This window comes from Salmo salar, chromosome ssa27, assembly GCF_905237065.1.
Source record: "Salmo salar chromosome ssa27, Ssal_v3.1, whole genome shotgun sequence".
NCBI lineage: Eukaryota > Metazoa > Chordata > Actinopteri > Salmoniformes > Salmonidae > Salmo > Salmo salar.
In genome coordinates, this window is record NC_059468.1 from 15,778,236 (window position 1) to 15,805,913 (window position 27,678).

Below are 27,678 nucleotides of genomic sequence, written 5' to 3' on the forward strand. Positions count from 1 at the left end.
TGTTTGATCAATTCCGCAGCGTGATTTAACTTCAAAGGTGCCACAACTGAACATTACATGTCAATGGATAATTCTGGAGCACCTATTGATTGGGTTTGCTTACTTATCACAGTGATGGAGTTCAGATCCACAGAGAAGTTGAAGGTAGAGTTTGGATTGGTCACAGCCTCTTTCAATGTATCAACAATGTCACTGCCCTTGGGGACAGGTACAGTGGAGGTCGCATTGAACTCCAGTTCCAACCCCACCTCTGTGTTAGGATCCTGACCGAGACGGGGCACAGGTCTGCAAAGGATCAAAAAGTTCATAGGTTAGGGTCAAGTGAAAAGGTGACTGAAAATGTAAAGTTGTGCTAAAAATAACACTTATATATTCAAAAGAAGTTCATGTCTAAATGAAAGAAAATGGTTTAAAAGTAGAATACAATATTACCTGAATTGAGTAACAGTCGTCTGAACGTAACAAAGCCCATAGCTTTGTCGGAAGATTGTGTCACACTGTAAGGAGTAGGGGAGAGAAGAGACAACTTTAATAGACTATCAAATAGTATGAGAGATTTTCCAAGCAGAATATATACAACATTCTTCGGCTATTTTTTTTTAACAATCCCTTATTCCCATTGCTCAACGCTCTTTAAGCCTAAAGTCATTGTCACTTGAACCTTAGGTAAAGTCAATAACCACATCAACAAAGACACAAATGAATGGTCATATCTGGATTTCGAGGACTTACAATTGTGGTAATGGTATCTGAAAGTGTTTTGAATTCTGTGCTTTGAGGGTCAGTCAAGGCTGGTACAAAAACTTGTTGCAAGGTGACTTGTAATTCCACCATTGGAGGAGGTGCCGTTGTTATGGCAATTGTAGCAGGAACAGTTGTTGTTGCAGGGGCATCTGAAATAAAAAAATTACACTCTTTTAGAATTTGAAAGGTGCTCCAATTGCAAGGTGTGCTTAAACTGTACTGGTGATGTGCTAGTGTGTACAACTTGATAACGTGGGCTGTTGGGGGGAGGACAGTGAAATGTTGCTGATGTAGCTGCAATTGTTTGATCAATTCCGCAGCGTGATTTAACTTCAAAGGTGCCACAACTGAACGTTACATGTCAATGGATAATTCTGGAGCACCCATTGATTGGGTTTGCTTACTTATCACAGTGATGGAGTTCAGATCCACAGAGAAGTTGAAGGTAGAGTTTGGATTGGTCACAGCCTCTTTCAATGTATCAACAATGTCACTGCCCTTGGGGACAGGTACAGTGGAGGTCGCATTGAACTCCAGTTCCAACCCCACCTCTGTGTTAGGATCCTGACCGAGACGGGGCACAGGTCTGCAAAGGATCAAAAAGTTCATAGGTTAGGGTCAAGTGAAAAGGTGACTGAAAATGTAAAGTTGTGCTAAAAATAACGCTTATATATTCAAAAGAAGTTCATGTCTAAATGAAAGAAAATGGTTTAAAAGTAGAATACAATATTACCTGAATTGAGTAACAGTCGTCTGAACGTAACAAAGCCCATAGCTTTGTCGGAAGATTGTGTCACACTGTAAGGAGTAGGGGAGAGAAGAGACAACTTTAATAGACTATCAAATAGTATGAGAGATTTTCCAAGCAGAATATATACAACATTTTTCGGCTATTTTTTTTTAACAATCCCTTATTCCCATTGCTCAACGCTCTTTAAGCCTAAAGTCATTGTCACTTGAACCTTAGGTAAAGTCAATAACCACATCAACAAAGACACAAATGAATGGTCATATCTGGATTTCGAGGACTTACAATTGTGGTAATGGTATCTGAAAGTGTTTTGAATTCTGTGCTTTGAGGGTCAGTCAAGGCTGGTACAAAAACTTGTTGCAAGGTGACTTGTAATTCCACCATTGGAGGAGGTGCCGTTGTTATGGCAATTGTAGCAGGAACAGTTGTTGTTGCAGGGGCATCTGAAATTAATAAAAAATTACACTCTTTTAGAATTTGAAAGGTGCTCCAATTGCAAGGTGTGCTTAAACTGTACTGGTGATACGCTACTGTGTACAACTTGATAATGTGGGCTGTTGGGGGGAGGACAGTGAAATGTTGCTGATGTAGCTGCAATTGTTTGATCAATTCCACAGCGTGATTTAACTTCAAAGGTGCCACAACTGAACATTACATGTCAATGGATAATTCTGGAGCACCTATTGATTGGGTTTGCTTACTTATCACAGTGATGGAGTTCAGATCCACAGAGAAGTTGAAGGTAGAGTTTGGATTGGTCACAGCCTCTTTCAATGTATCAACAATGTCACTGCCCTTGGGGACAGGTACAGTGGAGGTCGCATTGAACTCCAGTTCCAACTCCACCTCTGTGTTAGGATCCTGACCGAGACGGGGCACAGGTCTGCAAAGGATCAAAAAGTTCATAGGTTAGGGTCAAGTGAAAAGGTGACTGAAAATGTAAAGTTGTGCTAAAAATAACGCTTATATATTCAAAAGAAGTTCATGTCTAAATGAAAGAAAATGGTTTAAAAGTAGAATACAATATTACCTGAATTGAGTAACAGTCGTCTGAACGTAACAAAGCCCATAGCTTTGTCGGAAGATTGTGTCACACTGTAAGGAGTAGGGGAGAGAAGAGACAACTTTAATAGACTATCAAATAGTATGAGAGATTTTCCAAACGGAATATATTCAACATTTTTCGGCATTTTTTTTTTTAACAATCCCTTATTCCCATTGCTCAACGCTCTTTAAGCCTAAAGTCATTGTCACTTGAACCTTAGGTAAAGTCAATAACCACATCAACAAAGACACAAATGAATGGTCATATCTGGATTTCGAGGACTTACAATTGTGGTAATGGTATCTGAAAGTGTTTTGAATTCTGTGCTTTGAGGGTCAGTCAAGGCTGGTACAAAAACTTGTTGCAAGGTGACTTGTAATTCCACCATTGGAGGAGGTGCCGTTGTTATGGCAATTGTAGCAGGAACAGTTGTTGTTGCAGGGGCATCTGAAATTAATAAAAAATTACACTCTTTTAGAATTTGAAAGGTGCTCCAATTGCAAGGTGTGCTTAAACTGTACTGGTGATACGCTAGTGTGTACAACTTGATAACGTGGGCTGTTGGGGGGAGGACAGTGAAATGTTGCTGATGTAGCTGCAATTGTTTGATCAATTCCGCAGCGTGATTTAACTTCAAAGGTGCCACAACTGAACGTTACATGTCAATGGATAATTCTGGAGCACCTATTGATTGGGTTTGCTTACTTATCACAGTGATGGAATTCAGATCCACAGAGAAGTTGAAGGTAGAGTTTGGATTGGTCACAGCCTCTTTCAATGTATCAACAATGTCACTGCCCTTGGGGACAGGTACAGTGGAGGTCGCATTGAACTCCAGTTCCAACCCCACCTCTGTGTTAGGATCCTGACCGAGACGGGGCACAGGTCTGCAAAGGATCAAAAAGTTCATAGGTTAGGGTCAAGTGAAAAGGTGACTGAAAATGTAAAGTTGTGCTAAAAATAACACTTATATATTCAAAAGAAGTTCATGTCTAAATGAAAGAAAATGGTTTAAAAGTAGAATACAATATTACCTGAATTGAGTAACAGTCGTCTGAACGTAACAAAGCCCATAGCTTTGTCGGAAGATTGTGTCACACTGTAAGGAGTAGGGGAGAGAAGAGACAACTTTAATAGACTATCAAATAGTATGAGAGATTTTCCAAACAGAATATATACAACATTCTTCGGCTATTTTTTTTTAACAATCCCTTATTCCCATTGCTCAACGCTCTTTAAGCCTAAAGTCATTGTCACTTGAACCTTAGGTAAAGTCAATAACCACATCAACAAAGACACAAATGAATGGTCATATCTGGATTTCGAGGACTTACAATTGTGGTAATGGTATCTGAAAGTGTTTTGAATTCTGTGCTTTGAGGGTCAGTCAAGGCTGGTACAAAAACTTGTTGCAAGGTGACTTGTAATTCCACCATTGGAGGAGGTGCCGTTGTTATGGCAATTGTAGCAGGAACAGTTGTTGTTGCAGGGGCATCTGAAATAAAAAAATTACACTCTTTTAGAATGTGAAAGGTGCTCCAATTGCAAGGTGTGCTTAAACTGTACTGGTGATGTGCTAGTGTGTACAACTTGATAACGTGGGCTGTTGGGGGGAGGACAGTGAAATGTTGCTGATGTAGCTGCAATTGTTTGATCAATTCCACAGCGTGATTTAACTTCAAAGGTGCCACAACTGAACGTTACATGTCAATGGATAATTCTGGAGCACCCATTGATTGGGTTTGCTTACTTATCACAGTGATGGAGTTCAGATCCACAGAGAAGTTGAAGGTAGAGTTTGGATTGGTCACAGCCTCTTTCAATGTATCAACAATGTCACTGCCCTTGGGGACAGGTACAGTGGAGGTCGCATTGAACTCCAGTTCCAACTCCACCTCTGTGTTAGGATCCTGACCGAGACGGGGCACAGGTCTGCAAAGGATCAAAAAGTTCATAGGTTAGGGTCAAGTGAAAAGGTGACTGAAAATGTAAAGTTGTGCTAAAAATAACACTTATATATTCAAAAGAAGTTCATGTCTAAATGAAAGAAAATGGTTTAAAAGTAGAATACAATATTACCTGAATTGAGTAACAGTCGTCTGAACGTAACAAAGCCCATAGCTTTGTCGGAAGATTGTGTCACACTGTAAGGAGTAGGGGAGAGAAGAGACAACTTTAATAGACTATCAGATAGTATGAGAGATTTTCCAAACAGAATATATATAACATTATTATGCCTTTTTTTTTAACAATCCCTTATTCCCATTGCTCAACGCTCTTTAAGCCTAAAGTCATTGTCACTTGAACCTTAGGTAAAGTCAATAACCACATCAACAAAGACACAAATGAATGGTCATATCTGGATTTCGAGGACTTACAATTGTGGTAATGGTATCTGAAAGTGTTTTGAATTCTGTGCTTTGAGGGTCAGTCAAGGCTGGTACAAAAACTTGTTGCAAGGTGACTTGTAATTCCACCATTGGAGGAGGTGCCGTTGTTATGGCAATTGTAGCAGGAACAGTTGTTGTTGCAGGGGCATCTGAAATCAAAAAAATTACACTCTTTTAGAATGTGAAAGGTGCTCCAATTGCAAGGTGTGCTTAAACTGTACTGGTGATGTGCTAGTGTGTACAACTTGATAACGTGGGCTGTTGGGGGAGGACAGTGAAATGTTGCTGATGTAGCTGCAATTGTTTGATCAATTCCGCAGCGTGATTTAACTTCAAAGGTGCCACAACTGAACATTACATGTCAATGGATAATTCTGGAGCACCTATTGATTGGGTTTGCTTACTTATCACAGTGATGGAGTTCAGATCCACAGAGAAGTTGAAGGTAGAGTTTGGATTGGTCACAGCCTCTTTCAATGTATCAACAATGTCACTGCCCTTGGGGACAGGTACAGTGGAGGTCGCATTGAACTCCAGTTCCAACCCCACCTCTGTGTTAGGATCCTGACCGAGACGGGGCACAGGTCTGCAAAGGATCAAAAAGTTCATAGGTTAGGGTCAAGTGAAAAGGTGACTGAAAATGTAAAGTTGTGCTAAAAATAACGCTTATATATTCAAAAGAAGTTCATGTCTGAATGAAAGAAAATGGTTTAAAAGTAGAATACAATATTACCTGAATTGAGTAACAGTCGTCTGAACGTAACAAAGCCCATAGCTTTGTCGGAAGATTGTGTCACACTGTAAGGAGTAGGGGAGAGAAGAGACAACTTTAATAGACTATCAAATTGTATGAGAGATTTTCCAAACAGAATATATATAACATTATTATGCCTTTTTTTTTAACAATCCCTTATTCCCATTGCTCAACGCTCTTTAAGCCTAAAGTCATTGTCACTTGAACTTTAGGTAAAGTCAATAACCACATCAACAAAGAAACAAATGAATGGTCATATCTGGATTTCGAGGACTTACAATTGTGGTAATGGTATCTGAAAGTGTTTTGAATTCTGCGCTTTGAGGGTCAGTCAAGGCTGGTACAAAAACTTGTTGCAAGGTGACTTGTAATTCCACCATTGGAGGAGGTGTCGTTGTTATGGCAATTGTAGCAGGAACAGTTGTTGTTGCAGGGGCATCTGAAATCAAAAAAATTACACTCTTTTAGAATGTGAAAGGTGCTCCAATTGCAAGGTGTGCTTAAACTGTACTGGTGATGTGCTAGTGTGTACAACTTGATAACGTGGGCTGTTGGGGGGAGGACAGTGAAATGTTGCTGATGTAGCTGCAATTGTTTGATCAATTCCACAGCGTGATTTAACTTCAAAGGTGCCACAACTGAACATTACATGTCAATGGATAATTCTGGAGCACCTATTGATTGGGTTTGCTTACTTATCACAGTGATGGAGTTCAGATCCACAGAGAAGTTGAAGGTAGAGTTTGGATTGGTCACAGCCTCTTTCAATGTATCAACAATGTCACTGCCCTTGGGGACAGGTACAGTGGAGGTCGCATTGAACTCCAGTTCCAACCCCACCTCTGTGTTAGGATCCTGACCGAGACGGGGCACAGGTCTGCAAAGGATCAAAAAGTTCATAGGTTAGGGTCAAGTGAAAAGGTGACTGAAAATGTAAAGTTGTGCTAAAAATACACTTATATATTCAAAAGAAGTTCATGTCTAAATGAAAGAAAATGGTTTAAAAGTAGAATACAATATTACCTGAATTGAGTAACAGTCGTCTGAACGTAACAAAGCCCATAGCTTTGTCGGAAGATTGTGTCACACTGTAAGGAGTAGGGGAGAGAAGAGACAACTTTAATAGACTATCAGATAGTATGAGAGATTTTCCAAACAGAATATATATAACATTATTATGCCTTTTTTTTTTAACAATCCCTTATTCCCATTGCTCAACGCTCTTTAAGCCTAAAGTCATTGTCACTTGAACCTTAGGTAAAGTCAATAACCACATCAACAAAGACACAAATGAATGGTCATATCTGGATTTCGAGGACTTACAATTGTGGTAATGGTATCTGAAAGTGTTTTGAATTCTGTGCTTTGAGGGTCAGTCAAGGCTGGTACAAAAACTTGTTGCAAGGTGACTTGTAATTCCACTACTGGAGGAGGTGCCGTTGTTATGGCAATTGTAGCAGGAACAGTTGTTGTTGCAGGGGCATCTGAAATCAAAAAAAATGACACTCTTTTAGAATTTGAAAGGTGCTCCAATTGCAACGTGTGCTTAAACTGTACTGGTGATGTGCTAGTGTGTACAACTTGATAACGTGGGCTGTTGGGGGGAGGACAGTGAAATGTTGCTGATGTAGCTGCAATTGTTTGATCAATTCCACAGCGTGATTTAACTTCAAAGGTGCCACAACTGAACATTACATGTCAATGGATAATTCTGGAGCACCTATTGATTGGGTTTGCTTACTTATCACAGTGATGGAGTTCAGATCCACAGAGAAGTTGAAGGTAGAGTTTGGATTGGTCACAGCCTCTTTCAATGTATCAACAATGTCACTGCCCTTGGGGACAGGTACAGTGGAGGTCGCATTGAACTCCAGTTCCAACCCCACCTCTGTGTTAGGATCCTGACCGAGACGGGGCACAGGTCTGCAAAGGATCAAAAAGTTCATAGGTTAGGGTCAAGTGAAAAGGTGACTGAAAATGTAAAGTTGTGCTAAAAATAACGCTTATATATTCAAAAGAAGTTCATGTCTGAATGAAAGAAAATGGTTTAAAAGTAGAATACAATATTACCTGAATTGAGTAACAGTCGTCTGAACGTAACAAAGCCCATAGCTTTGTCGGAAGATTGTGTCACACTGTAAGGAGTAGGGGAGAGAAGAGACAACTTTAATAGACTATCAGATAGTATGAGAGATTTTCCAAACAGAATATATACAACATTATTTCGGCCTTTTTTTTTTTAACAATCCCTTATTCCCATTGCTCAACGCTCTTTAAGCCTAAAGTCATTGTCACTTGAACCTTAGGTAAAGTCAATAACCACATCAACAAAGACACAAATGAATGGTCATATCTGGATTTCGAGGACTTACAATTGTGGTAATGGTATCTGAAAGTGTTTTGAATTCTGTGCTTTGAGGGTCAGTCAAGGCTGGTACAAAAACTTGTTGCAAGGTGACTTGTAATTCCACCATTGGAGGAGGTGCCGTTGTTATGGCAATTGTAGCAGGAACAGTTGTTGTTGCAGGGGCATCTGAAATCAAAAAAATTACACTCTTTTAGAATGTGAAAGGTGCTCCAATTGCAAGGTGTGCTTAAACTGTACTGGTGATGTGCTAGTGTGTACAACTTGATAACGTGGGCTGTTGGGGGAGGACAGTGAAATGTTGCTGATGTAGCTGCAATTGTTTGATCAATTCCACAGCGTGATTTAACTTCAAAGGTGCCACAACTGAACATTACATGTCAATGGATAATTCTGGAGCACCTATTGATTGGGTTTGCTTACTTATCACAGTGATGGAGTTCAGATCCACAGAGAAGTTGAAGGTAGAGTTTGGATTGGTCACAGCCTCTTTCAATGTATCAACAATGTCACTGCCCTTGGGGACAGGTACAGTGGAGGTCGCATTGAACTCCAGTTCCAACCCCACCTCTGTGTTAGGATCCTGACCGAGACGGGGCACAGGTCTGCAAAGGATCAAAAAGTTCATAGGTTAGGGTCAAGTGAAAAGGTGACTGAAAATGTAAAGTTGTGCTAAAAATAACACTTATATATTCAAAAGAAGTTCATGTCTGAATGAAAGAAAATGGTTTAAAAGTAGAATACAATATTACCTGAATTGAGTAACAGTCGTCTGAACGTAACAAAGCCCATAGCTTTGTCGGAAGATTGTGTCACACTGTAAGGAGTAGGGGAGAGAAGAGACAACTTTAATAGACTATCAGATAGTATGAGAGATTTTCCAAACAGAATATATATAACATTATTATGCCTTTTTTTTTAACAATCCCTTATTCCCATTGCTCAACGCTCTTTAAGCCTAAAGTCATTGTCACTTGAACCTTAGGTAAAGTCAATAACCACATCAACAAAGACACAAATGAATGGTCATATCTGGATTTCGAGGACTTACAATTGTGGTAATGGTATCTGAAAGTGTTTTGAATTCTGTGCTTTGAGGGTCAGTCAAGGCTGGTACAAAAACTTGTTGCAAGGTGACTTGTAATTCCACCATTGGAGGAGGTGCCGTTGTTATGGCAATTGTAGCAGGAACAGTTGTTGTTGCAGGGGCATCTGAAATCAAAAAAATTACACTCTTTTAGAATTTGAAAGGTGCTCCAATTGCAAGGTGTGCTTAAACTGTACTGGTGATGTGCTAGTGTGTACAACTTGATAACGTGGGCTGTAGGTGGAGGACAGTGAAATGTTGCTGATGTAGCTGCAATTGTTTGATCAATTCCACAGCGTGATTTAACTTCAAAGGTGCCACAACTGAACATTACATGTCAATGGATAATTCTGGAGCACCTATTGATTGGGTTTGCTTACTTATCACAGTGATGGAGTTCAGATCCACAGAGAAGTTGAAGGTAGAGTTTGGATTGGTCACAGCCTCTTTCAATGTATCAACAATGTCACTGCCCTTGGGGACAGGTACAGTGGAGGTCGCATTGAACTCCAGTTCCAACCCCACCTCTGTGTTAGGATCCTGACCGAGACGGGGCACAGGTCTGCAAAGGATCAAAAAGTTCATAGGTTAGGGTCAAGTGAAAAGGTGACTGAAAATGTAAAGTTGTGCTAAAAATAACGCTTATATATTCAAAAGAAGTTCATGTCTGAATGAAAGAAAATGGTTTAAAAGTAGAATACAATATTACCTGAATTGAGTAACAGTGGTCTGAACGTAACAAAGCCCATAGCTTTGTCGAAAGATTGTGTCACACTGTAAGGAGTAGGGGAGAGAAGAGACAACTTTAATAGACTATCAGATAGTATGAGAGATTTTCCAAACAGAATATATATAACATTATTATGCATTTTTTTTTTTTAACAATCCCTTATTCCCATTGCTCAACGCTCTTTAAGCCTAAAGTCATTGTCACTTGAACCTTAGGTAAAGTCAATAACCACATCAACAAAGACACAAATGAATGGTCATATCTGGATTTCGAGGACTTACAATTGTGGTAATGGTATCTGAAAGTGTTTTGAATTCTGTGCTTTGAGGGTCAGTCAAGGCTGGTACAAAAACTTGTTGCAAGGTGACTTGTAATTCCACCATTGGAGGAGGTGCCGTTGTTATGGCAATTGTAGCAGGAACAGTTGTTGTTGCAGGGGCATCTGAAATCAAAAAAATTACACTCTTTTAGAATGTGAAAGGTGCTCCAATTGCAAGGTGTGCTTAAACTGTACTGGTGATGTGCTAGTGTGTACAACTTGATAACGTGGGCTGTTGGGGGGAGGACAGTGAAATGTTGCTGATGTAGCTGCAATTGTTTGATCAATTCCACAGCGTGATTTAACTTCAAAGTTGCCACAACTGAACATTACATGTCAATGGATAATTCTGGAGCACCTATTGATTGGGTTTGCTTACTTATCACAGTGATGGAGTTCAGATCCACAGAGAAGTTGAAGGTAGAGTTTGGATTGGTCACAGCCTCTTTCAATGTATCAACAATGTCACTGCCCTTGGGGACAGGTACAGTGGAGGTCGCATTGAACTCCAGTTCCAACCCCACCTCTGTGTTAGGATCCTGACCGAGACGGGGCACAGGTCTGCAAAGGATCAAAAAGTTCATAGGTTAGGGTCAAGTGAAAAGGTGACTGAAAATGTAAAGTTGTGCTAAAAATAACGCTTATATATTCAAAAGAAGTTCATGTCTGAATGAAAGAAAATGGTTTAAAAGTAGAATACAATATTACCTGAATTGAGTAACAGTGGTCTGAACGTAACAAAGCCCATAGCTTTGTCGGAAGATTGTGTCACACTGTAAGGAGTAGGGGAGAGAAGAGACAACTTTAATAGACTATCAGATAGTATGAGAGATTTTCCAAACAGAATATATATAACATTATTATGCCTTTTTTTTTTAACAATCCCTTATTCCCATTGCTCAACGCTCTTTAAGCCTAAAGTCATTGTCACTTGAACCTTAGGTAAAGTCAATAACCACATCAACAAAGACACAAATGAATGGTCATATCTGGATTTCGAGGACTTACAATTGTGGTAATGGTATCTGAAAGTGTTTTGAATTCTGTGCTTTGAGGGTCAGTCAAGGCTGGTACAAAAACTTGTTGCAAGGTGACTTGTAATTCCACCATTGGAGGAGGTGCCGTTGTTATGGCAATTGTAGCAGGAACAGTTGTTGTTGCAGGGGCATCTGAAATCAAAAAAATTACACTCTTTTAGAATGTGAAAGGTGCTCCAATTGCAAGGTGTGCTTAAACTGTACTGGTGATGTGCTAGTGTGTACAACTTGATAACGTGGGCTGTTGGGAGGAGGACAGTGAAATGTTGCTGATGTAGCTGCAATTGTTTGATCAATTCCACAGCGTGATTTAACTTCAAAGGTGCCACAACTGAACATTACATGTCAATGGATAATTCTGGAGCACCTATTGATTGGGTTTGCTTACTTATCACAGTGATGGAGTTCAGATCCACAGAGAAGTTGAAGGTAGAGTTTGGATTGGTCACAGCCTCTTTCAATGTATCAACAATGTCACTGCCCTTGGGGACAGGTACAGTGGAGGTCGCATTGAACTCCAGTTCCAACCCCACCTCTGTGTTAGGATCCTGACCGAGACGGGGCACAGGTCTGCAAAGGATCAAAAAGTTCATAGGTTAGGGTCAAGTGAAAAGGTGACTGAAAATGTAAAGTTGTGCTAAAAATAACGCTTATATATTCAAAAGAAGTTCATGTCTAAATGAAAGAAAATGGTTTAAAAGTAGAATACAATATTACCTGAATTGAGTAACAGTCGTCTGAACGTAACAAAGCCCATAGCTTTGTCGGAAGATTGTGTCACACTGTAAGGAGTAGGGGAGAGAAGAGACAACTTTAATAGACTATCAAATAGTATGAGAGATTTTCCAAACAGAATATATACAACATTATTCGGCTTTTTTTTTTTAACAATCCCTTATTCCCATTGCTCAACGCTCTTTAAGCCTAAAGTCATTGTCACTTGAACCTTAGGTAAAGTCAATAACCACATCAACAAAGACACAAATGAATGGTCATATCTGGATTTCGAGGACTTACAATTGTGGTAATGGTATCTGAAAGTGTTTTGAATTCTGTGCTTTGAGGGTCAGTCAAGGCTGGTACAAAAACTTGTTGCAAGGTGACTTGTAATTCCACCATTGGAGGAGGTGCCGTTGTTATGGCAATTGTAGCAGGAACAGTTGTTGTTGCAGGGGCATCTGAAATCAAAAAAATTACACTCTTTTAGAATGTGAAAGGTGCTCCAATTGCAAGGTGTGCTTAAACTGTACTGGTGATGTGCTAGTGTGTACAACTTGATAACGTGGGCTGTTGGGGGGAGGACAGTGAAATGTTGCTGATGTAGCTGCAATTGTTTGATCAATTCCACAGCGTGATTTAACTTCAAAGGTGCCACAACTGAACATTACATGTCAATGGATAATTCTGGAGCACCTATTGATTGGGTTTGCTTACTTATCACAGTGATGGAGTTCAGATCCACAGAGAAGTTGAAGGTAGAGTTTGGATTGGTCACAGCCTCTTTCAATGTATCAACAATGTCACTGCCCTTGGGGACAGGTACAGTGGAGGTCGCATTGAACTCCAGTTCCAACCCCACCTCTGTGTTAGGATCCTGACCGAGACGGGGCACAGGTCTGCAAAGGATCAAAAAGTTCATAGGTTAGGGTCAAGTGAAAAGGTGACTGAAAATGTAAAGTTGTGCTAAAAATAACGCTTATATATTCAAAAGAAGTTCATGTCTAAATGAAAGAAAATGGTTTAAAAGTAGAATACAATATTACCTGAATTGAGTAACAGTCGTCTGAACGTAACAAAGCCCATAGCTTTGTCGGAAGATTGTGTCACACTGTAAGGAGTAGGGGAGAGAAGAGACAACTTTAATAGACTATCAAATAGTATGAGAGATTTTCCAAGCGGAATATATACAACATATTTCGGCCACTTTATTTTAACAATCCCTTATTCCCATTGCTCAACGCTCTTTAAGCCTAAAGTCATTGTCACTTGAACCTTAGGTAAAGTCAATAACCACATCAACAAAGACACAAATGAATGGTCATATCTGGATTTCGAGGACTTACAATTGTGGTAATGGTATCTGAAAGTGTTTTGAATTCTGTGCTTTGAGGGTCAGTCAAGGCTGGTACAAAAACTTGTTGCAAGGTGACTTGTAATTCCACCATTGGAGGAGGTGCCGTTGTTATGGCAATTGTAGCAGGAACAGTTGTTGTTGCAGGGGCATCTGAAATCAAAAAAATTACACTCTTTTAGAATGTGAAAGGTGCTCCAATTGCAAGGTGTGCTTAAACTGTACTGGTGATGTGCTAGTGTGTACAACTTGATAACGTGGGCTGTTGGGGGAGGACAGTGAAATGTTGCTGATGTAGCTGCAATTGTTTGATCAATTCCACAGCGTGATTTAACTTCAAAGGTGCCACAACTGAACATTACATGTCAATGGATAATTCTGGAGCACCTATTGATTGGGTTTGCTTACTTATCACAGTGATGGAGTTCAGATCCACAGAGAAGTTGAAGGTAGAGTTTGGATTGGTCACAGCCTCTTTCAATGTATCAACAATGTCACTGCCCTTGGGGACAGGTACAGTGGAGGTCGCATTGAACTCCAGTTCCAACCCCACCTCTGTGTTAGGATCCTGACCGAGACGGGGCACAGGTCTGCAAAGGATCAAAAAGTTCATAGGTTAGGGTCAAGTGAAAGGTGACTGAAAATGTAAAGTTGTGCTAAAAATAACCCTTATATATTCAAAAGAAGTTCATTTCTGAATGAAAGAAAATGGTTTAAAAGTAGAATACAATATTACCTGAATTGAGTAACAGTCGTCTGAACGTAACAAAGCCCATAGCTTTGTCGGAAGATTGTGTCACACTGTAAGGAGTAGGGGAGAGAAGAGACAACTTTAATAGACTATCAGATAGTATGAGAGATTTTCCAAACAGAATATATATAACATTATTATGCTATTTTTTTTAACAATCCCTTATTCCCATTGCTCAACGCTCTTTAAGCCTAAAGTCATTGTCACTTGAACCTTAGGTAAAGTCAATAACCACATCAACAAAGACACAAATGAATGGTCATATCTGGATTTCGAGGACTTACAATTGTGGTAATGGTATCTGAAAGTGTTTTGAATTCTGTGCTTTGAGGGTCAGTCAAGGCTGGTACAAAAACTTGTTGCAAGGTGACTTGTAATTCCACCATTGGAGGAGGTGCCGTTGTTATGGCAATTGTAGCAGGAACAGTTGTTGTTGCAGGGGCATCTGAAATCAAAAAAATTACACTCTTTTAGAATGTGAAAGGTGCTCCAATTGCAAGGTGTGCTTAAACTGTACTGGTGATGTGCTAGTGTGTACAACTTGATAACGTGGGCTGTTGGGGGGAGGACAGTGAAATGTTGCTGATGTAGCTGCAATTGTTTGATCAATTCCACAGCGTGATTTAACTTCAAAGGTGCCACAACTGAACATTACATGTCAATGGATAATTCTGGAGCACCTATTGATTGGGTTTGCTTACTTATCACAGTGATGGAGTTCAGATCCACAGAGAAGTTGAAGGTAGAGTTTGGATTGGTCACAGCCTCTTTCAATGTATCAACAATGTCACTGCCCTTGGGGACAGGTACAGTGGAGGTCGCATTGAACTCCAGTTCCAACCCCACCTCTGTGTTAGGATCCTGACCGAGACGGGGCACAGGTCTGCAAAGGATCAAAAAGTTCATAGGTTAGGGTCAAGTGAAAAGGTGACTGAAAATGTAAAGTTGTGCTAAAAATAACGCTTATATATTCAAAAGAAGTTCATGTCTGAATGAAAGAAAATGGTTTAAAAGTAGAATACAATATTACCTGAATTGAGTAACAGTCGTCTGAACGTAACAAAGCCCATAGCTTTGTCGGAAGATTGTGTCACACTGTAAGGAGTAGGGGAGAGAAGAGACAACTTTAATAGACTATCAGATAGTATGAGAGATTTTCCAAACAGAATATATATAACATTATTATGTCTTTTTTTTAACAATCCCTTATTCCCATTGCTCAACGCTCTTTAAGCCTAAAGTCATTGTCACTTGAACCTTAGGTAAAGTCAATAACCACATCAACAAAGACACAAATGAATGGTCATATCTGGATTTCGAGGACTTACAATTGTGGTAATGGTATCTGAAAGTGTTTTGAATTCTGTGCTTTGAGGGTCAGTCAAGGCTGGTACAAAAACTTGTTGCAAGGTGACTTGTAATTCCACCATTGGAGGAGGTGCCGTTGTTATGGCAATTGTAGCAGGAACAGTTGTTGTTGCAGGGGCATCTGAAATCAAAAAAATTACACTCTTTTAGAATGTGAAAGGTGCTCCAATTGCAAGGTGTGCTTAAACTGTACTGGTGATGTGCTAGTGTGTACAACTTGATAACGTGGGCTGTTGGGGGAGGACAGTGAAATGTTGCTGATGTAGCTGCAATTGTTTGATCAATTCCACAGCGTGATTTAACTTCAAAGGTGCCACAACTGAACATTACATGTCAATGGATAATTCTGGAGCACCTATTGATTGGGTTTGCTTACTTATCACAGTGATGGAGTTCAGATCCACAGAGAAGTTGAAGGTAGAGTTTGGATTGGTCACAGCCTCTTTCAATGTATCAACAATGTCACTGCCCTTGGGGACAGGTACAGTGGAGGTCGCATTGAACTCCAGTTCCAACCCCACCTCTGTGTTAGGATCCTGACCGAGACGGGGCACAGGTCTGCAAAGGATCAAAAAGTTCATAGGTTAGGGTCAAGTGAAAAGGTGACTGAAAATGTAAAGTTGTGCTAAAAATAACACTTATATATTCAAAAGAAGTTCATGTCTAAATGAAAGAAAATGGTTTAAAAGTAGAATACAATATTACCTGAATTGAGTAACAGTCGTCTGAACGTAACAAAGCCCATAGCTTTGTCGGAAGATTGTGTCACACTGTAAGGAGTAGGGGAGAGAAGAGACAACTTTAATAGACTATCAGATAGTATGAGAGATTTTCCAAACAGAATATATATAACATTATTATGCCTTTTTTTTTAACAATCCCTTATTCCCATTGCTCAACGCTCTTTAAGCCTAAAGTCATTGTCACTTGAACCTTAGGTAAAGTCAATAACCACATCAACAAAGACACAAATGAATGGTCATATCTGGATTTCGAGGACTTACAATTGTGGTAATGGTATCTGAAAGTGTTTTGAATTCTGTGCTTTGAGGGTCAGTCAAGGCTGGTACAAAAACTTGTTGCAAGGTGACTTGTAATTCCACCATTGGAGGAGGTGCCGTTGTTATGGCAATTGTAGCAGGAACAGTTGTTGTTGCAGGGGCATCTGAAATCAAAAAAATTACACTCTTTTAGAATGTGAAAGGTGCTCCAATTGCAAGGTGTGCTTAAACTGTACTGGTGATGTGCTAGTGTGTACAACTTGATAACGTGGGCTGTTGGGGGGAGGACAGTGAAATGTTGCTGATGTAGCTGCAATTGTTTGATCAATTCCACAGCGTGATTTAACTTCAAAGGTGCCACAACTGAACATTACATGTCAATGGATAATTCTGGAGCACCTATTGATTGGGTTTGCTTACTTATCACAGTGATGGAGTTCAGATCCACAGAGAAGTTGAAGGTAGAGTTTGGATTGGTCACAGCCTCTTTCAATGTATCAACAATGTCACTGCCCTTGGGGACAGGTACAGTGGAGGTCGCATTGAACTCCAGTTCCAACCCCACCTCTGTGTTAGGATCCTGACCGAGACGGGGCACAGGTCTGCAAAGGATCAACAAGTTCATAGGTTAGGGTCAAGTGAAAAGGTGACTGAAAATGTAAAGTTGTGCTAAAAATAACGCTTATATATTCAAAAGAAGTTCATGTCTGAATGAAAGAAAATGGTTTAAAAGTAGAATACAATATTACCTGAATTGAGTAACAGTCGTCTGAACGTAACAAAGCCCATAGCTTTGTCGGAAGATTGTGTCACACTGTAAGGAGTAGGGGAGAGAAGAGACAACTTTAATAGACTATCAGATAGTATGAGAGATTTTCCAAACAGAATATATATAACATTATTATGTCTTTTTTTCAACAATCCCTTATTCCCATTGCTCAACGCTCTTTAAGCCTAAAGTCATTGTCACTTGAACCTTAGGTAAAGTCAATAACCACATCAACAAAGACACAAATGAATGGTCATATCTGGATTTCGAGGACTTACAATTGTGGTAATGGTATCTGAAAGTGTTTTGAATTCTGTGCTTTGAGGGTCAGTCAAGGCTGGTACAAAAACTTGTTGCAAGGTGACTTGTAATTCCACCATTGGAGGAGGTGCCGTTGTTATGGCAATTGTAGCAGGAACAGTTGTTGTTGCAGGGGCATCTGAAATCAAAAAAATTACACTCTTTTAGAATGTGAAAGGTGCTCCAATTGCAAGGTGTGCTTAAACTGTACTGGTGATGTGCTAGTGTGTACAACTTGATAACGTGGGCTGTAGGTGGAGGACAGTGAAATGTTGCTGATGTAGCTGCAATTGTTTGATCAATTCCACAGCGTGATTTAACTTCAAAGGTGCCACAACTGAACATTACATGTCAATGGATAATTCTGGAGCACCTATTGATTGGGTTTGCTTACTTATCACAGTGATGGAGTTCAGATCCACAGAGAAGTTGAAGGTAGAGTTTGGATTGGTCACAGCCTCTTTCAATGTATCAACAATGTCACTGCCCTTGGGGACAGGTACAGTGGAGGTCGCATTGAACTCCAGTTCCAACCCCACCTCTGTGTTAGGATCCTGACCGAGACGGGGCACAGGTCTGCAAAGGATCAACAAGTTCATAGGTTAGGGTCAAGTGAAAAGGTGACTGAAAATGTAAAGTTGTGCTAAAAATAACGCTTATATATTCAAAAGAAGTTCATGTCTGAATGAAAGAAAATGGTTTAAAAGTAGAATACAATATTACCTGAATTGAGTAACAGTCGTCTGAACGTAACAAAGCCCATAGCTTTGTCGGAAGATTGTGTCACACTGTAAGGAGTAGGGGAGAGAAGAGACAACTTTAATAGACTATCAGATAGTATGAGAGATTTTCCAAACAGAATATATACAACATTATTATGCCTTTTTGTTTTAACAATCCCTTATTCCCATAGCTCAACGCTCTTTAAGCCTAAAGTCATTGTCACTTGAACTTTAGGTAAAGTCAATAACCACATCAACAAAGACACAAATGAATGGTCATATCTGGATTTCGAGGACTTACAATTGTGGTAATGGTATCTGAAAGTGTTTTGAATTCTGTGCTTTGAGGGTCAGTCAAGGCTGGTACAAAAACTTGTTGCAAGGTGACTTGTAATTCCACCATTGGAGGAGGTGCCGTTGTTATGGCAATTGTAGCAGGAACAGTTGTTGTTGCAGGGGCATCTGAAATCAAAAAAATTACACTCTTTTAGAATGTGAAAGGTGCTCCAATTGCAAGGTGTGCTTAAACTGTACTGGTGATGTGCTAGTGTGTACAACTTGATAACGTGGGCTGTTGGGGGGAGGACAGTGAAATGTTGCTGATGTAGCTGCAATTGTTTGATCAATTCCACAGCGTGATTTAACTTCAAAGGTGCCACAACTGAACATTACATGTCAATGGATAATTCTGGAGCACCTATTGATTGGGTTTGCTTACTTATCACAGTGATGGAGTTCAGATCCACAGAGAAGTTGAAGGTAGAGTTTGGATTGGTCACAGCCTCTTTCAATGTATCAACAATGTCACTGCCCTTGGGGACAGGTACAGTGGAGGTCGCATTGAACTCCAGTTCCAACCCCACCTCTGTGTTAGGATCCTGACCGAGACGGGGCACAGGTCTGCAAAGGATCAAAAAGTTCATAGGTTAGGGTCAAGTGAAAAGGTGACTGAAAATGTAAAGTTGTGCTAAAAATAACGCTTATATATTCAAAAGAAGTTCATGTCTGAATGAAAGAAAATGGTTTAAAAGTAGAATACAATATTACCTGAATTGAGTAACAGTGGTCTGAACGTAACAAAGCCCATAGCTTTGTCGGAAGATTGTGTCACACTGTAAGGAGTAGGGGAGAGAAGAGACAACTTTAATAGACTATCAGATAGTATGAGAGATTTTCCAAACAGAATATATATAACATTATTATGCCTTTTTTTTTTAACAATCCCTTATTCCCATTGCTCAACGCTCTTTAAGCCTAAAGTCATTGTCACTTGAACCTTAGGTAAAGTCAATAACCACATCAACAAAGACACAAATGAATGGTCATATCTGGATTTCGAGGACTTACAATTGTGGTAATGGTATCTGAAAGTGTTTTGAATTCTGTGCTTTGAGGGTCAGTCAAGGCTGGTACAAAAACTTGTTGCAAGGTGACTTGTAATTCCACCATTGGAGGAGGTGCCGTTGTTATGGCAATTGTAGCAGGAACAGTTGTTGTTGCAGGGGCATCTGAAATCAAAAAAATTACACTCTTTTAGAATGTGAAAGGTGCTCCAATTGCAAGGTCTGCTTAAACTGTACTGGTGATGTGCTAGTGTGTACAACTTGATAACGTGGGCTGTTGGGGGAGGACAGTGAAATGTTGCTGATGTAGCTGCAATTGTTTGATCAATTCCACAGCGTGATTTAACTTCAAAGGTGCCACAACTGAACATTACATGTCAATGGATAATTCTGGAGCACCTATTGATTGGGTTTGCTTACTTATCACAGTGATGGAGTTCAGATCCACAGAGAAGTTGAAGGTAGAGTTTGGATTGGTCACAGCCTCTTTCAATGTATCAACAATGTCACTGCCCTTGGGGACAGGTACAGTGGAGGTCGCATTGAACTCCAGTTCCAACCCCACCTCTGTGTTAGGATCCTGACCGAGACGGGGCACAGGTCTGCAAAGGATCAAAAAGTTCATAGGTTAGGGTCAAGTGAAAAGGTGACTGAAAATGTAAAGTTGTGCTAAAAATAACGCTTATATATTCAAAAGAAGTTCATGTCTGAATGAAAGAAAATGGTTTAAAAGTAGAATACAATATTACCTGAATTGAGTAACAGTGGTCTGAACGTAACAAAGCCCATAGCTTTGTCGGAAGATTGTGTCACACTGTAAGGAGTAGGGGAGAGAAGAGACAACTTTAATAGACTATCAGATAGTATGAGAGATTTTCCAAACAGAATATATATAACATTATTATGTCTTTTTTTCAACAATCCCTTATTCCCATTGCTCAACGCTCTTTAAGCCTAAAGTCATTGTCACTTGAACCTTAGGTAAAGTCAATAACCACATCAACAAAGACACAAATGAATGGTCATATCTGGATTTCGAGGACTTACAATTGTGGTAATGGTATCTGAAAGTGTTTTGAATTCTGTGCTTTGAGGGTCAGTCAAGGCTGGTACAAAAACTTGTTGCAATGTGACTTGTAATTCCACCATTGGAGGAGGTGCCGTTGTTATGGCAATTGTAGCAGGAAAAGTTGTTGTTGCAGGGGCATCTGAAATTAATACAAAATTACACTGTTTTAGATTTCGAAAGGTGCTCCAATTGCAACGTGTGTTTAAACTGTACTGGTGATGTGCTAGTGTGTACAACTTGATAACGTGGGCTGTTGGGGGGGAGGACAGTGAAATGTTGCTTATGTAGCTGCAATTGTTTGATCAATTCCACAGCGTGATTTAACTTCAAAGGTGCCACAACTGAACATTACATGTCAATGGGTAATTTTGCAGCACCTATTGATTGGGTTTGCTTACTTATCACAGTGATGGAGTTCAGATCCACAGAGAAGTTGAAGGTAGAGTTCGGATTTTTCACAGCCTCTTTCAATGTATCAACAATGTCACTGCCCTTGGGGATAGGTAGAGTGGAGGTCGCATTGAACTCCAGTTCCAACTCCACCTTTGTGTTAGGATCCTGACCGAGACGGGGCACAGGTCTGCAAAGGATCAAAAAGTTCATAGGTTAGGGTCAAGTCAAAAGGTGACTGAAAATGTAAAGTTGTGCTAAAAATAAAGCTTATATGTTCAAAAGAAGTTCAGGTCTAAATGAAAGTAAATGTGTAAAAAGTAGAATACCATATTACCTGAATTGAGTAACAGTAGTCTGAACGTAACTAAGTCCATATATTTGTTGGAAGATTGTGTCACACTGTTAGGTGTAGGGGAGAGAATAGACAACTTTAATAGACTATCAAATAATATGAGAGATTTTCCAAACAGAATATATATAACATTATTAGGCAATTCTTTTTAACAATCCCTTATTCCCATAGCTCAACGCTCATTAAGCCTAAAGTCATTGTCACTTGAACCTTAGGTAAAGTCAATAACCACATCAACAAAGACACAAATGAATGGTCATATCTGGATTCGAGGACTTACAATTTCGGTAATGGTATCTGATAGTGTTTTGAATTCTGTGCTTTGAGGGTCAGTCAAGGCTGGTACAAAGACTTGCTGCAAGGTGACTTGTAATTCCACTACTGGAGGAGGTGCCGTTGTTATGGGAATTGTAGCAGGAACTGTTGTTGTTGCAGGGGCATCTGAAATTAATAAAAAATTACACTCTTTTAGTATTTGATAGGTGCTCCAATTGAAATGTGTACTGGTGACGTACTCGTGTGTACCTTTAAAGTACTATTCTCTTATAACAGATTGTTCAACATTTCCCCTACCGACTGAGATGGAAGTAGTGGTTGTGGTTCCTCTTGTTGTTGATGTTGCAACAGGAGTAGCTGTTGTATTTGTCATCACATCTATGGCTGTGCTTGGGGATGCTGTGAATACAAAATGCCAGTAATTAGGGTTTATACGTTGAATTTATTGAATGGAATTACAACGATTTTGGTGGGTTAGATGATAACGTGTGCGGTTGATGGCAGGACAGTGAAATGTTGCTGATGTCGCCGCAATTATTTTATAAATTCCGCAGCGTGATTTAACTTCAAAGGTGCCACAACTGAACATTACATGTCAATGGATAATTTTGGAGCACCTATTGATTGGGTTTGCTTTGTATTTTAGATTTTGTTATAATTTTTTTTAGGCCATTATATCCCCACTTCAATTTCACAGATACATGTAACAGTTACATCTTGACCTTTAGGACTTATGGAATATGCATCTGGGACCATAAAATATCTCTAATGTTGCCCCTATATCCCGTAGACAGGACTGAATATAACTTCTTTGGGACCAAAACTGTTCAGTTCTTGTCAAAGGATATTTTTTGTGCACCCCTTGGTTGGGTTTACTTACTTATAACAGTAATGGAGTTTGGATCCAAATAAAGGTTGAATATTGACTTCAGTATATCCGCAATGTCACTACCCTTAGGGAAAGTTTCATTGGAGGTTCCATTGAACACCAGTTCAACCTCAGCCTCTGTGACTGTTCCCATACCGGAACAGAATACAGTGTTGACAACAGGTCTGCAAGGAGTCAGAGGTGAAAACAATTGGTGAGTGAACAGTGGCCAGTCATTCATGTGTAGCCTTGGTTAAAACACTGTCACCAAAATATCATAAATACATATTACAGAAAATGTTAGTTGTTGTATAAAATAGATAAATAATTACATATTTAATATATTTAATCAATATTACAATAAACATATTAATAAATAAGGTGTTTATTCAAATAAGTAAATATTACAGAAATGTTATTTGCGGTATAAAAGTTAATTGTTCTATTTTTGTGTAACAAAATACTTTCCCAAAGTGATTGGTAAATTAAAAAAGAGCTTAGCATAGACTAGAATATTACTTGAATCCAACAACAACCGTCTGGGTGAAAAGAGTCCCATATCTGGGTCTGTAGATCAAGTCGCACTGTAAAAAATAAGGGAAAAAGGAAAAGAAATGAACAATTTGTAGAACTTGCATTTAAAGCAGAATTTGGGATATTTCCATCTTTTCAATGGACCAATTCTGCCCTCAGTTACTGTTGCGAGGTTGGACAATTTTCCCCTGTGAACCAGCCAGTTTGATGTTAGCTGCATTTATACTACTTCATGAAGTTAACCGCTATCCACCCATGCAAATCTAGAGATCTCAGTAACGTTCTTGTGGATTGACATTACAATCACTTCAAGGGAACTGGTTAAAATTAATCTTGTAGTATGGCTAGCTGCTGCATGTGTCTGAATGCTCATAATATAGCTAACTTAACATTTGATGGAAACAAAGTTACATTTCCGGGTTAGCTAGCTAGTTAGCGTATGCTACTTGTTCTATGCCTGGCAATGCAAGCAAGCTAACTAGTCAACAAACAAAGCAACACATGTATAATTTCAACTGGCTCCGCATTTCAGGAATCAGTCACAAGTTCCCCCACGGGTGCACTGTTTAATATTTTAGCCATTTTAAACAATCCATTTTTAATGTAAACACATTTTTTGCCACAGCCCTCGTAGGCTTTCTTGCATTTGAAATGAGACCAGGTCTGGTTAGCGACAGTTGCTATACACCGGAGCTCTGCGACTGGATAGTTAGCTTGCCAATCAATAATTCAACATTCTTTATAACTAAATGGTACACTGTTATTTCAATTTGACAAATATTCATTGATTCTTGACAAATGTAACTTAAGAATGCCTTTTGAGCTTTCCTTTTACCTTACCATATCTAAAATGTTTATGATGCCATAAGCCACAAACTGGCAGCGGATTTGCGCTCTACAGTTTTAGACTTGATTTTGGTCTCAAATGAAGCATATAATCTTGGACCATGGTTAAACTACTTTAGATTGCACTGGGTTTTGGGTAACATGGGTTCATGGTTGGCCTGTCAAATCATTGAATTTCCAAGGGAAATCAACAAGTGCCTTGGTCCCACACAGAATTTGGGACTGGGTTTTTCAAACGCCCCAGTGAGGTGTCAGTAAGGTTGTTATACTCCATTGTTTTATGTGTTTGTGTTTGTAAACAAACACGATAGCTTCAAAATATGTTAAAGTTATCCTGTTGATCTCATGGATTTTCAGTCCATCTTTCACTCTGTCTTTGAATCAGAAAGTGGTTACATTCCCTAGCCCTATTCATTGGGCTGAAACACAAGCTCAGAATTGTCACCTGAACCTTACTACTGATAGTATCAACTATCATCACACAATGTCCATGGTCATACATTAAATAACAATTAAATAACAACAGAGACAAGTCAATGGTCACCGCTGGCTTTCTATGACCTACCATTTTAACAATGTTTGCGGCAAGTACTTGAAATTCTTTGCTTTGAGGATTACTCAAAGCTTTTACAAACACTTGTTGTATGGTGACATGTAAAGCCACAAGTGGAGGTGCAGTTGTTCTGGTAGTTGTAGCATGAACAGAAGTTGTTGCAGGAGCACCTGGAATTCAAAAGAAAAAAAGGGGCTGATACTAAAATCTGTAGATACACTTGAAATCGGAGGTTTACATACATACACCTTAGCCAAGTACATTTGAACTCAGTATTTCACAATTCCTGACATTTAATCCTAGTAACAATTCCTTGTCTTAGGTCAGTTAGGATCACCACTTTATTTTAAGAATGTGAAATGTCAGAATAATAGTAGAGAGAATGATTTATTTCAGCTTTTATTTCTTTCATCACATTCCCAGTGGGTCAGAAGTTTACATACACTCAATTAGTATTTGTTAGCATTGCCAATGTTTTGGGTAGCCTTCCACAAGCTTCCCAAAATAAGTTGGGTGAATTCTGGCTCATTCCTCCTGACAGAACTGAGTCAGGTTTGTAGGCCTCCTTGCTCGCACACACTTTTTCTGTTCTGCCCACAAATCTTCTATAGGATTGAGGTCAGGGCTTTGTGATGGCCACTCCAATACCTTGACTTTGTTGTCCTTAAGCCAGTTTGCCACAACTTTGGAAGTATGCTTTGGGTCATTGTCCATTTGGAAGACCCATTTGCGACCAAGCTTTAACTTCCTGACTGATGTCTTGAGATGTTGCTTCAATATGATGACATCTATTTTGTGAAGTGCACCAGTCCCTCCTGCAGCAAAGCAACCCCACAACATGATGCTGCCACCCCGGTGCTTCACAGTTGGGATGATATACTTCGGCTTGCAAGCGTCCCCCTTTTTCCTCCAACCATAACGATGGTCATTATGGCCAAACAGTTCTATTTTTGTTTCATCAGACCAAAGGACATTTCTCTAAAACGTATGATCTTTGTCCTTATTTGCAGTTGCAAACCGTAGTCTGGGTTTTTTATGGCGGTTTTGGAGCAGTGGCTTCTTCCTTGCTTAGCGGCCTTTCAGGTTATGTCGATATAGGACTCGTTTTAATGTGGATATAGATACTTTTGTACCTGTTTCCTCCAGCATCTTCACAAGGTCCTTTGCTGTTGTTCTGGGATTGATTTGCACTTTTTGCACCAAAGTACGTACATCTCCAGGAGACGGAATGTGTCTCCTTACTGAGCGGTATGACGGCTGCGTGGTCCCATGGTGTTTATACTTGCGTACACTATTGTTTGTACAGATGAACGTGGTACCTTCAGGCATTAGGAAATTGCTCACAAGATTTTTAAAAAAAATTCTGAGGTCTTGGCTGATTTCTTTTGATTTTCCCATGATGTCAAGCAAAAAGGCATTGAGTTTGAAGGTAGGCTTTGAAATACATCCACAGGTACACCTCCAAATGACTCAAATGATGTCAGTTAGCCTATAAGCCATGACATCATTTTCTGGAATTTTCCAAGCTGTTTAAAGGCACAGTCAACTTAGTGTATGTACATTTCTGACCCACTGGATTTGTGATACAGTGAATTTTACGTGAAATAATCTGTCTATTAACAATTGTTGGAAAAATTACTTGTGTCATGCACAAAGTAGATGTCCTAACCGACTTGCCAAAACTATAGTTTGTTAACAAGAAATTTGTGGAATGGTTGAAAAACGAGGTTTAATGACTCCAACCTAAGGGTTTGTAAACTTCCGACTTCAACTTCATGTTGTACTTTTGTGTACTTTTAGAAGTATTTTTTTATATATTTGCAGATTGGACAAGCTATCACTTACCAACTGTGGTGGATGGAGTGGTTGCGATTCCTGTTGTTGTTGATGCACCAGTGACCATGGTGGGTTTGACTGTAACAGTTGTTCGTACGTTGGTCACAGTTGTAGTCAATGCTTCTGTAGTTCTCATTGCATCACTGACAGTCACAGTGGATGCGACAGCTCCAGTTGCTTCTGGGAGTTGTGTTGTAGTCATCGCGATATTAATGGCCGCTATTTCACAGCAAAAACAGAAGCCACTTTATTTGATTAAAACAAGAACCATAACATCACAGACACGCATTCCAATATTATGGTTTTATTTCTGTTGGAAGTGACAAAAGACCACTGATCCGAATGAGTCTTTGCAGCAAACTTCTAATACAGTGAGCTACAAAAGTATTGGGACAGTGCCACATTTTTTTATGTTTTGGCTCTGTACTCCAGCACTTTTGGATTTGAATCGTGAATAATGATGAGTGAGAAATGACCGACGCACTGCCCAAAAATGCTAACCTCATCTGTTATTGTAATGGTGAGAGGTTAGCATGTCCTGGGGGTATGATATTTGTGCGTCTGTAACTTTCTCACTCATCACTATTCACAATTCATTCAGGACTATCCGTAATCATGGTAGCATCCACATTAATGTTGAAGTGTTTAGAAATATATTATATTCTTATTTGCAATAAAAGTGACTCCAAAAATGACACAATACATTATTTACCATTAATTTATATTGGCCACAAAATAATCTGAAACACAACCAAAACAAACAGGAAATGCATCCAACAAGTTTGTAGAGTCACAAGCTTGATGTAATCATTGCGATCAAGGAATATGGGACTAAATGCTACACTTTTGACTACTTTAATACACAAAAGTGAATTTGTCCCAATTCTTTTGGTCCCCTAAAATGGGGGAGTATGTACAAAAAGTGCTGTAATTTCTAAACGGTTCACCCGATATGGATGAAAACACCCTTAGATTAAAGCTGACAGTCTGCACTTTGACCTCATAGTCATTGTATAATTTCAAAAGTGCTGGAGTACAGCGCCAAAACAACAAAACATGTCTCACTGCCCCAATACTTTTGGAGCTCACTGTATATCCAAGTTTGCACTGCTGTAATCCCACATATTGTTAAACTTTAATCCTCAAAGTTGAAAAGCACATGCATAAAGAAGATATTCTCCCTTTAACAAAGATTGTGTAGATTTCGTTTTCCTTTTGTATTTTGTGATTTGATAGCGTGTATTATGCATCTATTAAATGCTGCACTGTATGTGACGTTCCATAAGTAAATTAGTCAATTTATGATGAGGTTGAGCAGTGGTTGACATTGTACACGCAATTCCAGAGACTTTTAAAACTATATACAATTTCTGAGAAGTTTAATATATTAAACTTTGGGGAACT

At 39.4% G+C, this 27,678-nt stretch overlaps 1 protein-coding gene across 1 annotated transcript in view; it reads right to left on the minus strand.

Annotated features, from left to right (window-relative positions):
• LOC106588536 (uncharacterized) overlaps positions 1 to 26,476 on the minus strand; it is a 76,173-nt gene extending 49,697 nt beyond the window's left edge. Inside the window, exons 1-64 of the mRNA XM_045709208.1 lie at positions 26,284 to 26,476; positions 21,642 to 21,802; positions 21,344 to 21,408; positions 21,015 to 21,196; positions 20,595 to 20,755; positions 20,297 to 20,361; positions 19,968 to 20,149; positions 19,552 to 19,712; positions 19,252 to 19,316; positions 18,923 to 19,104; positions 18,506 to 18,666; positions 18,206 to 18,270; positions 17,877 to 18,058; positions 17,461 to 17,621; positions 17,163 to 17,227; positions 16,834 to 17,015; positions 16,417 to 16,577; positions 16,118 to 16,182; positions 15,789 to 15,970; positions 15,373 to 15,533; positions 15,075 to 15,139; positions 14,746 to 14,927; positions 14,329 to 14,489; positions 14,030 to 14,094; positions 13,702 to 13,883; positions 13,286 to 13,446; positions 12,986 to 13,050; positions 12,657 to 12,838; positions 12,240 to 12,400; positions 11,940 to 12,004; positions 11,611 to 11,792; positions 11,194 to 11,354; positions 10,894 to 10,958; positions 10,565 to 10,746; positions 10,148 to 10,308; positions 9,846 to 9,910; positions 9,517 to 9,698; positions 9,101 to 9,261; positions 8,802 to 8,866; positions 8,473 to 8,654; positions 8,057 to 8,217; positions 7,755 to 7,819; positions 7,426 to 7,607; positions 7,008 to 7,168; positions 6,708 to 6,772; positions 6,380 to 6,561; positions 5,963 to 6,123; positions 5,664 to 5,728; positions 5,335 to 5,516; positions 4,919 to 5,079; positions 4,620 to 4,684; positions 4,291 to 4,472; positions 3,875 to 4,035; positions 3,575 to 3,639; positions 3,246 to 3,427; positions 2,827 to 2,987; positions 2,526 to 2,590; positions 2,197 to 2,378; positions 1,778 to 1,938; positions 1,478 to 1,542; positions 1,149 to 1,330; positions 733 to 893; positions 433 to 497; positions 104 to 285 (exon numbers count right to left, since the gene is read on the minus strand). Coding sequence (XP_045565164.1) covers positions 104 to 285; positions 433 to 497; positions 733 to 893; positions 1,149 to 1,330; positions 1,478 to 1,542; positions 1,778 to 1,938; positions 2,197 to 2,378; positions 2,526 to 2,590; positions 2,827 to 2,987; positions 3,246 to 3,427; positions 3,575 to 3,639; positions 3,875 to 4,035; positions 4,291 to 4,472; positions 4,620 to 4,684; positions 4,919 to 5,079; positions 5,335 to 5,516; positions 5,664 to 5,728; positions 5,963 to 6,123; positions 6,380 to 6,561; positions 6,708 to 6,772; positions 7,008 to 7,168; positions 7,426 to 7,607; positions 7,755 to 7,819; positions 8,057 to 8,217; positions 8,473 to 8,654; positions 8,802 to 8,866; positions 9,101 to 9,261; positions 9,517 to 9,698; positions 9,846 to 9,910; positions 10,148 to 10,308; positions 10,565 to 10,746; positions 10,894 to 10,958; positions 11,194 to 11,354; positions 11,611 to 11,792; positions 11,940 to 12,004; positions 12,240 to 12,400; positions 12,657 to 12,838; positions 12,986 to 13,050; positions 13,286 to 13,446; positions 13,702 to 13,883; positions 14,030 to 14,094; positions 14,329 to 14,489; positions 14,746 to 14,927; positions 15,075 to 15,139; positions 15,373 to 15,533; positions 15,789 to 15,970; positions 16,118 to 16,182; positions 16,417 to 16,577; positions 16,834 to 17,015; positions 17,163 to 17,227; positions 17,461 to 17,621; positions 17,877 to 18,058; positions 18,206 to 18,270; positions 18,506 to 18,666; positions 18,923 to 19,104; positions 19,252 to 19,316; positions 19,552 to 19,712; positions 19,968 to 20,149; positions 20,297 to 20,361; positions 20,595 to 20,755; positions 21,015 to 21,196; positions 21,344 to 21,408; positions 21,642 to 21,802; positions 26,284 to 26,476 — 8,761 coding nt within the window. The remainder of the gene's footprint in view (positions 1 to 103; positions 286 to 432; positions 498 to 732; positions 894 to 1,148; positions 1,331 to 1,477; positions 1,543 to 1,777; positions 1,939 to 2,196; positions 2,379 to 2,525; positions 2,591 to 2,826; positions 2,988 to 3,245; positions 3,428 to 3,574; positions 3,640 to 3,874; positions 4,036 to 4,290; positions 4,473 to 4,619; positions 4,685 to 4,918; positions 5,080 to 5,334; positions 5,517 to 5,663; positions 5,729 to 5,962; positions 6,124 to 6,379; positions 6,562 to 6,707; positions 6,773 to 7,007; positions 7,169 to 7,425; positions 7,608 to 7,754; positions 7,820 to 8,056; positions 8,218 to 8,472; positions 8,655 to 8,801; positions 8,867 to 9,100; positions 9,262 to 9,516; positions 9,699 to 9,845; positions 9,911 to 10,147; positions 10,309 to 10,564; positions 10,747 to 10,893; positions 10,959 to 11,193; positions 11,355 to 11,610; positions 11,793 to 11,939; positions 12,005 to 12,239; positions 12,401 to 12,656; positions 12,839 to 12,985; positions 13,051 to 13,285; positions 13,447 to 13,701; positions 13,884 to 14,029; positions 14,095 to 14,328; positions 14,490 to 14,745; positions 14,928 to 15,074; positions 15,140 to 15,372; positions 15,534 to 15,788; positions 15,971 to 16,117; positions 16,183 to 16,416; positions 16,578 to 16,833; positions 17,016 to 17,162; positions 17,228 to 17,460; positions 17,622 to 17,876; positions 18,059 to 18,205; positions 18,271 to 18,505; positions 18,667 to 18,922; positions 19,105 to 19,251; positions 19,317 to 19,551; positions 19,713 to 19,967; positions 20,150 to 20,296; positions 20,362 to 20,594; positions 20,756 to 21,014; positions 21,197 to 21,343; positions 21,409 to 21,641; positions 21,803 to 26,283) is intronic.
• Between the last annotated feature and the right edge of the window lie 1,202 nt (positions 26,477 to 27,678).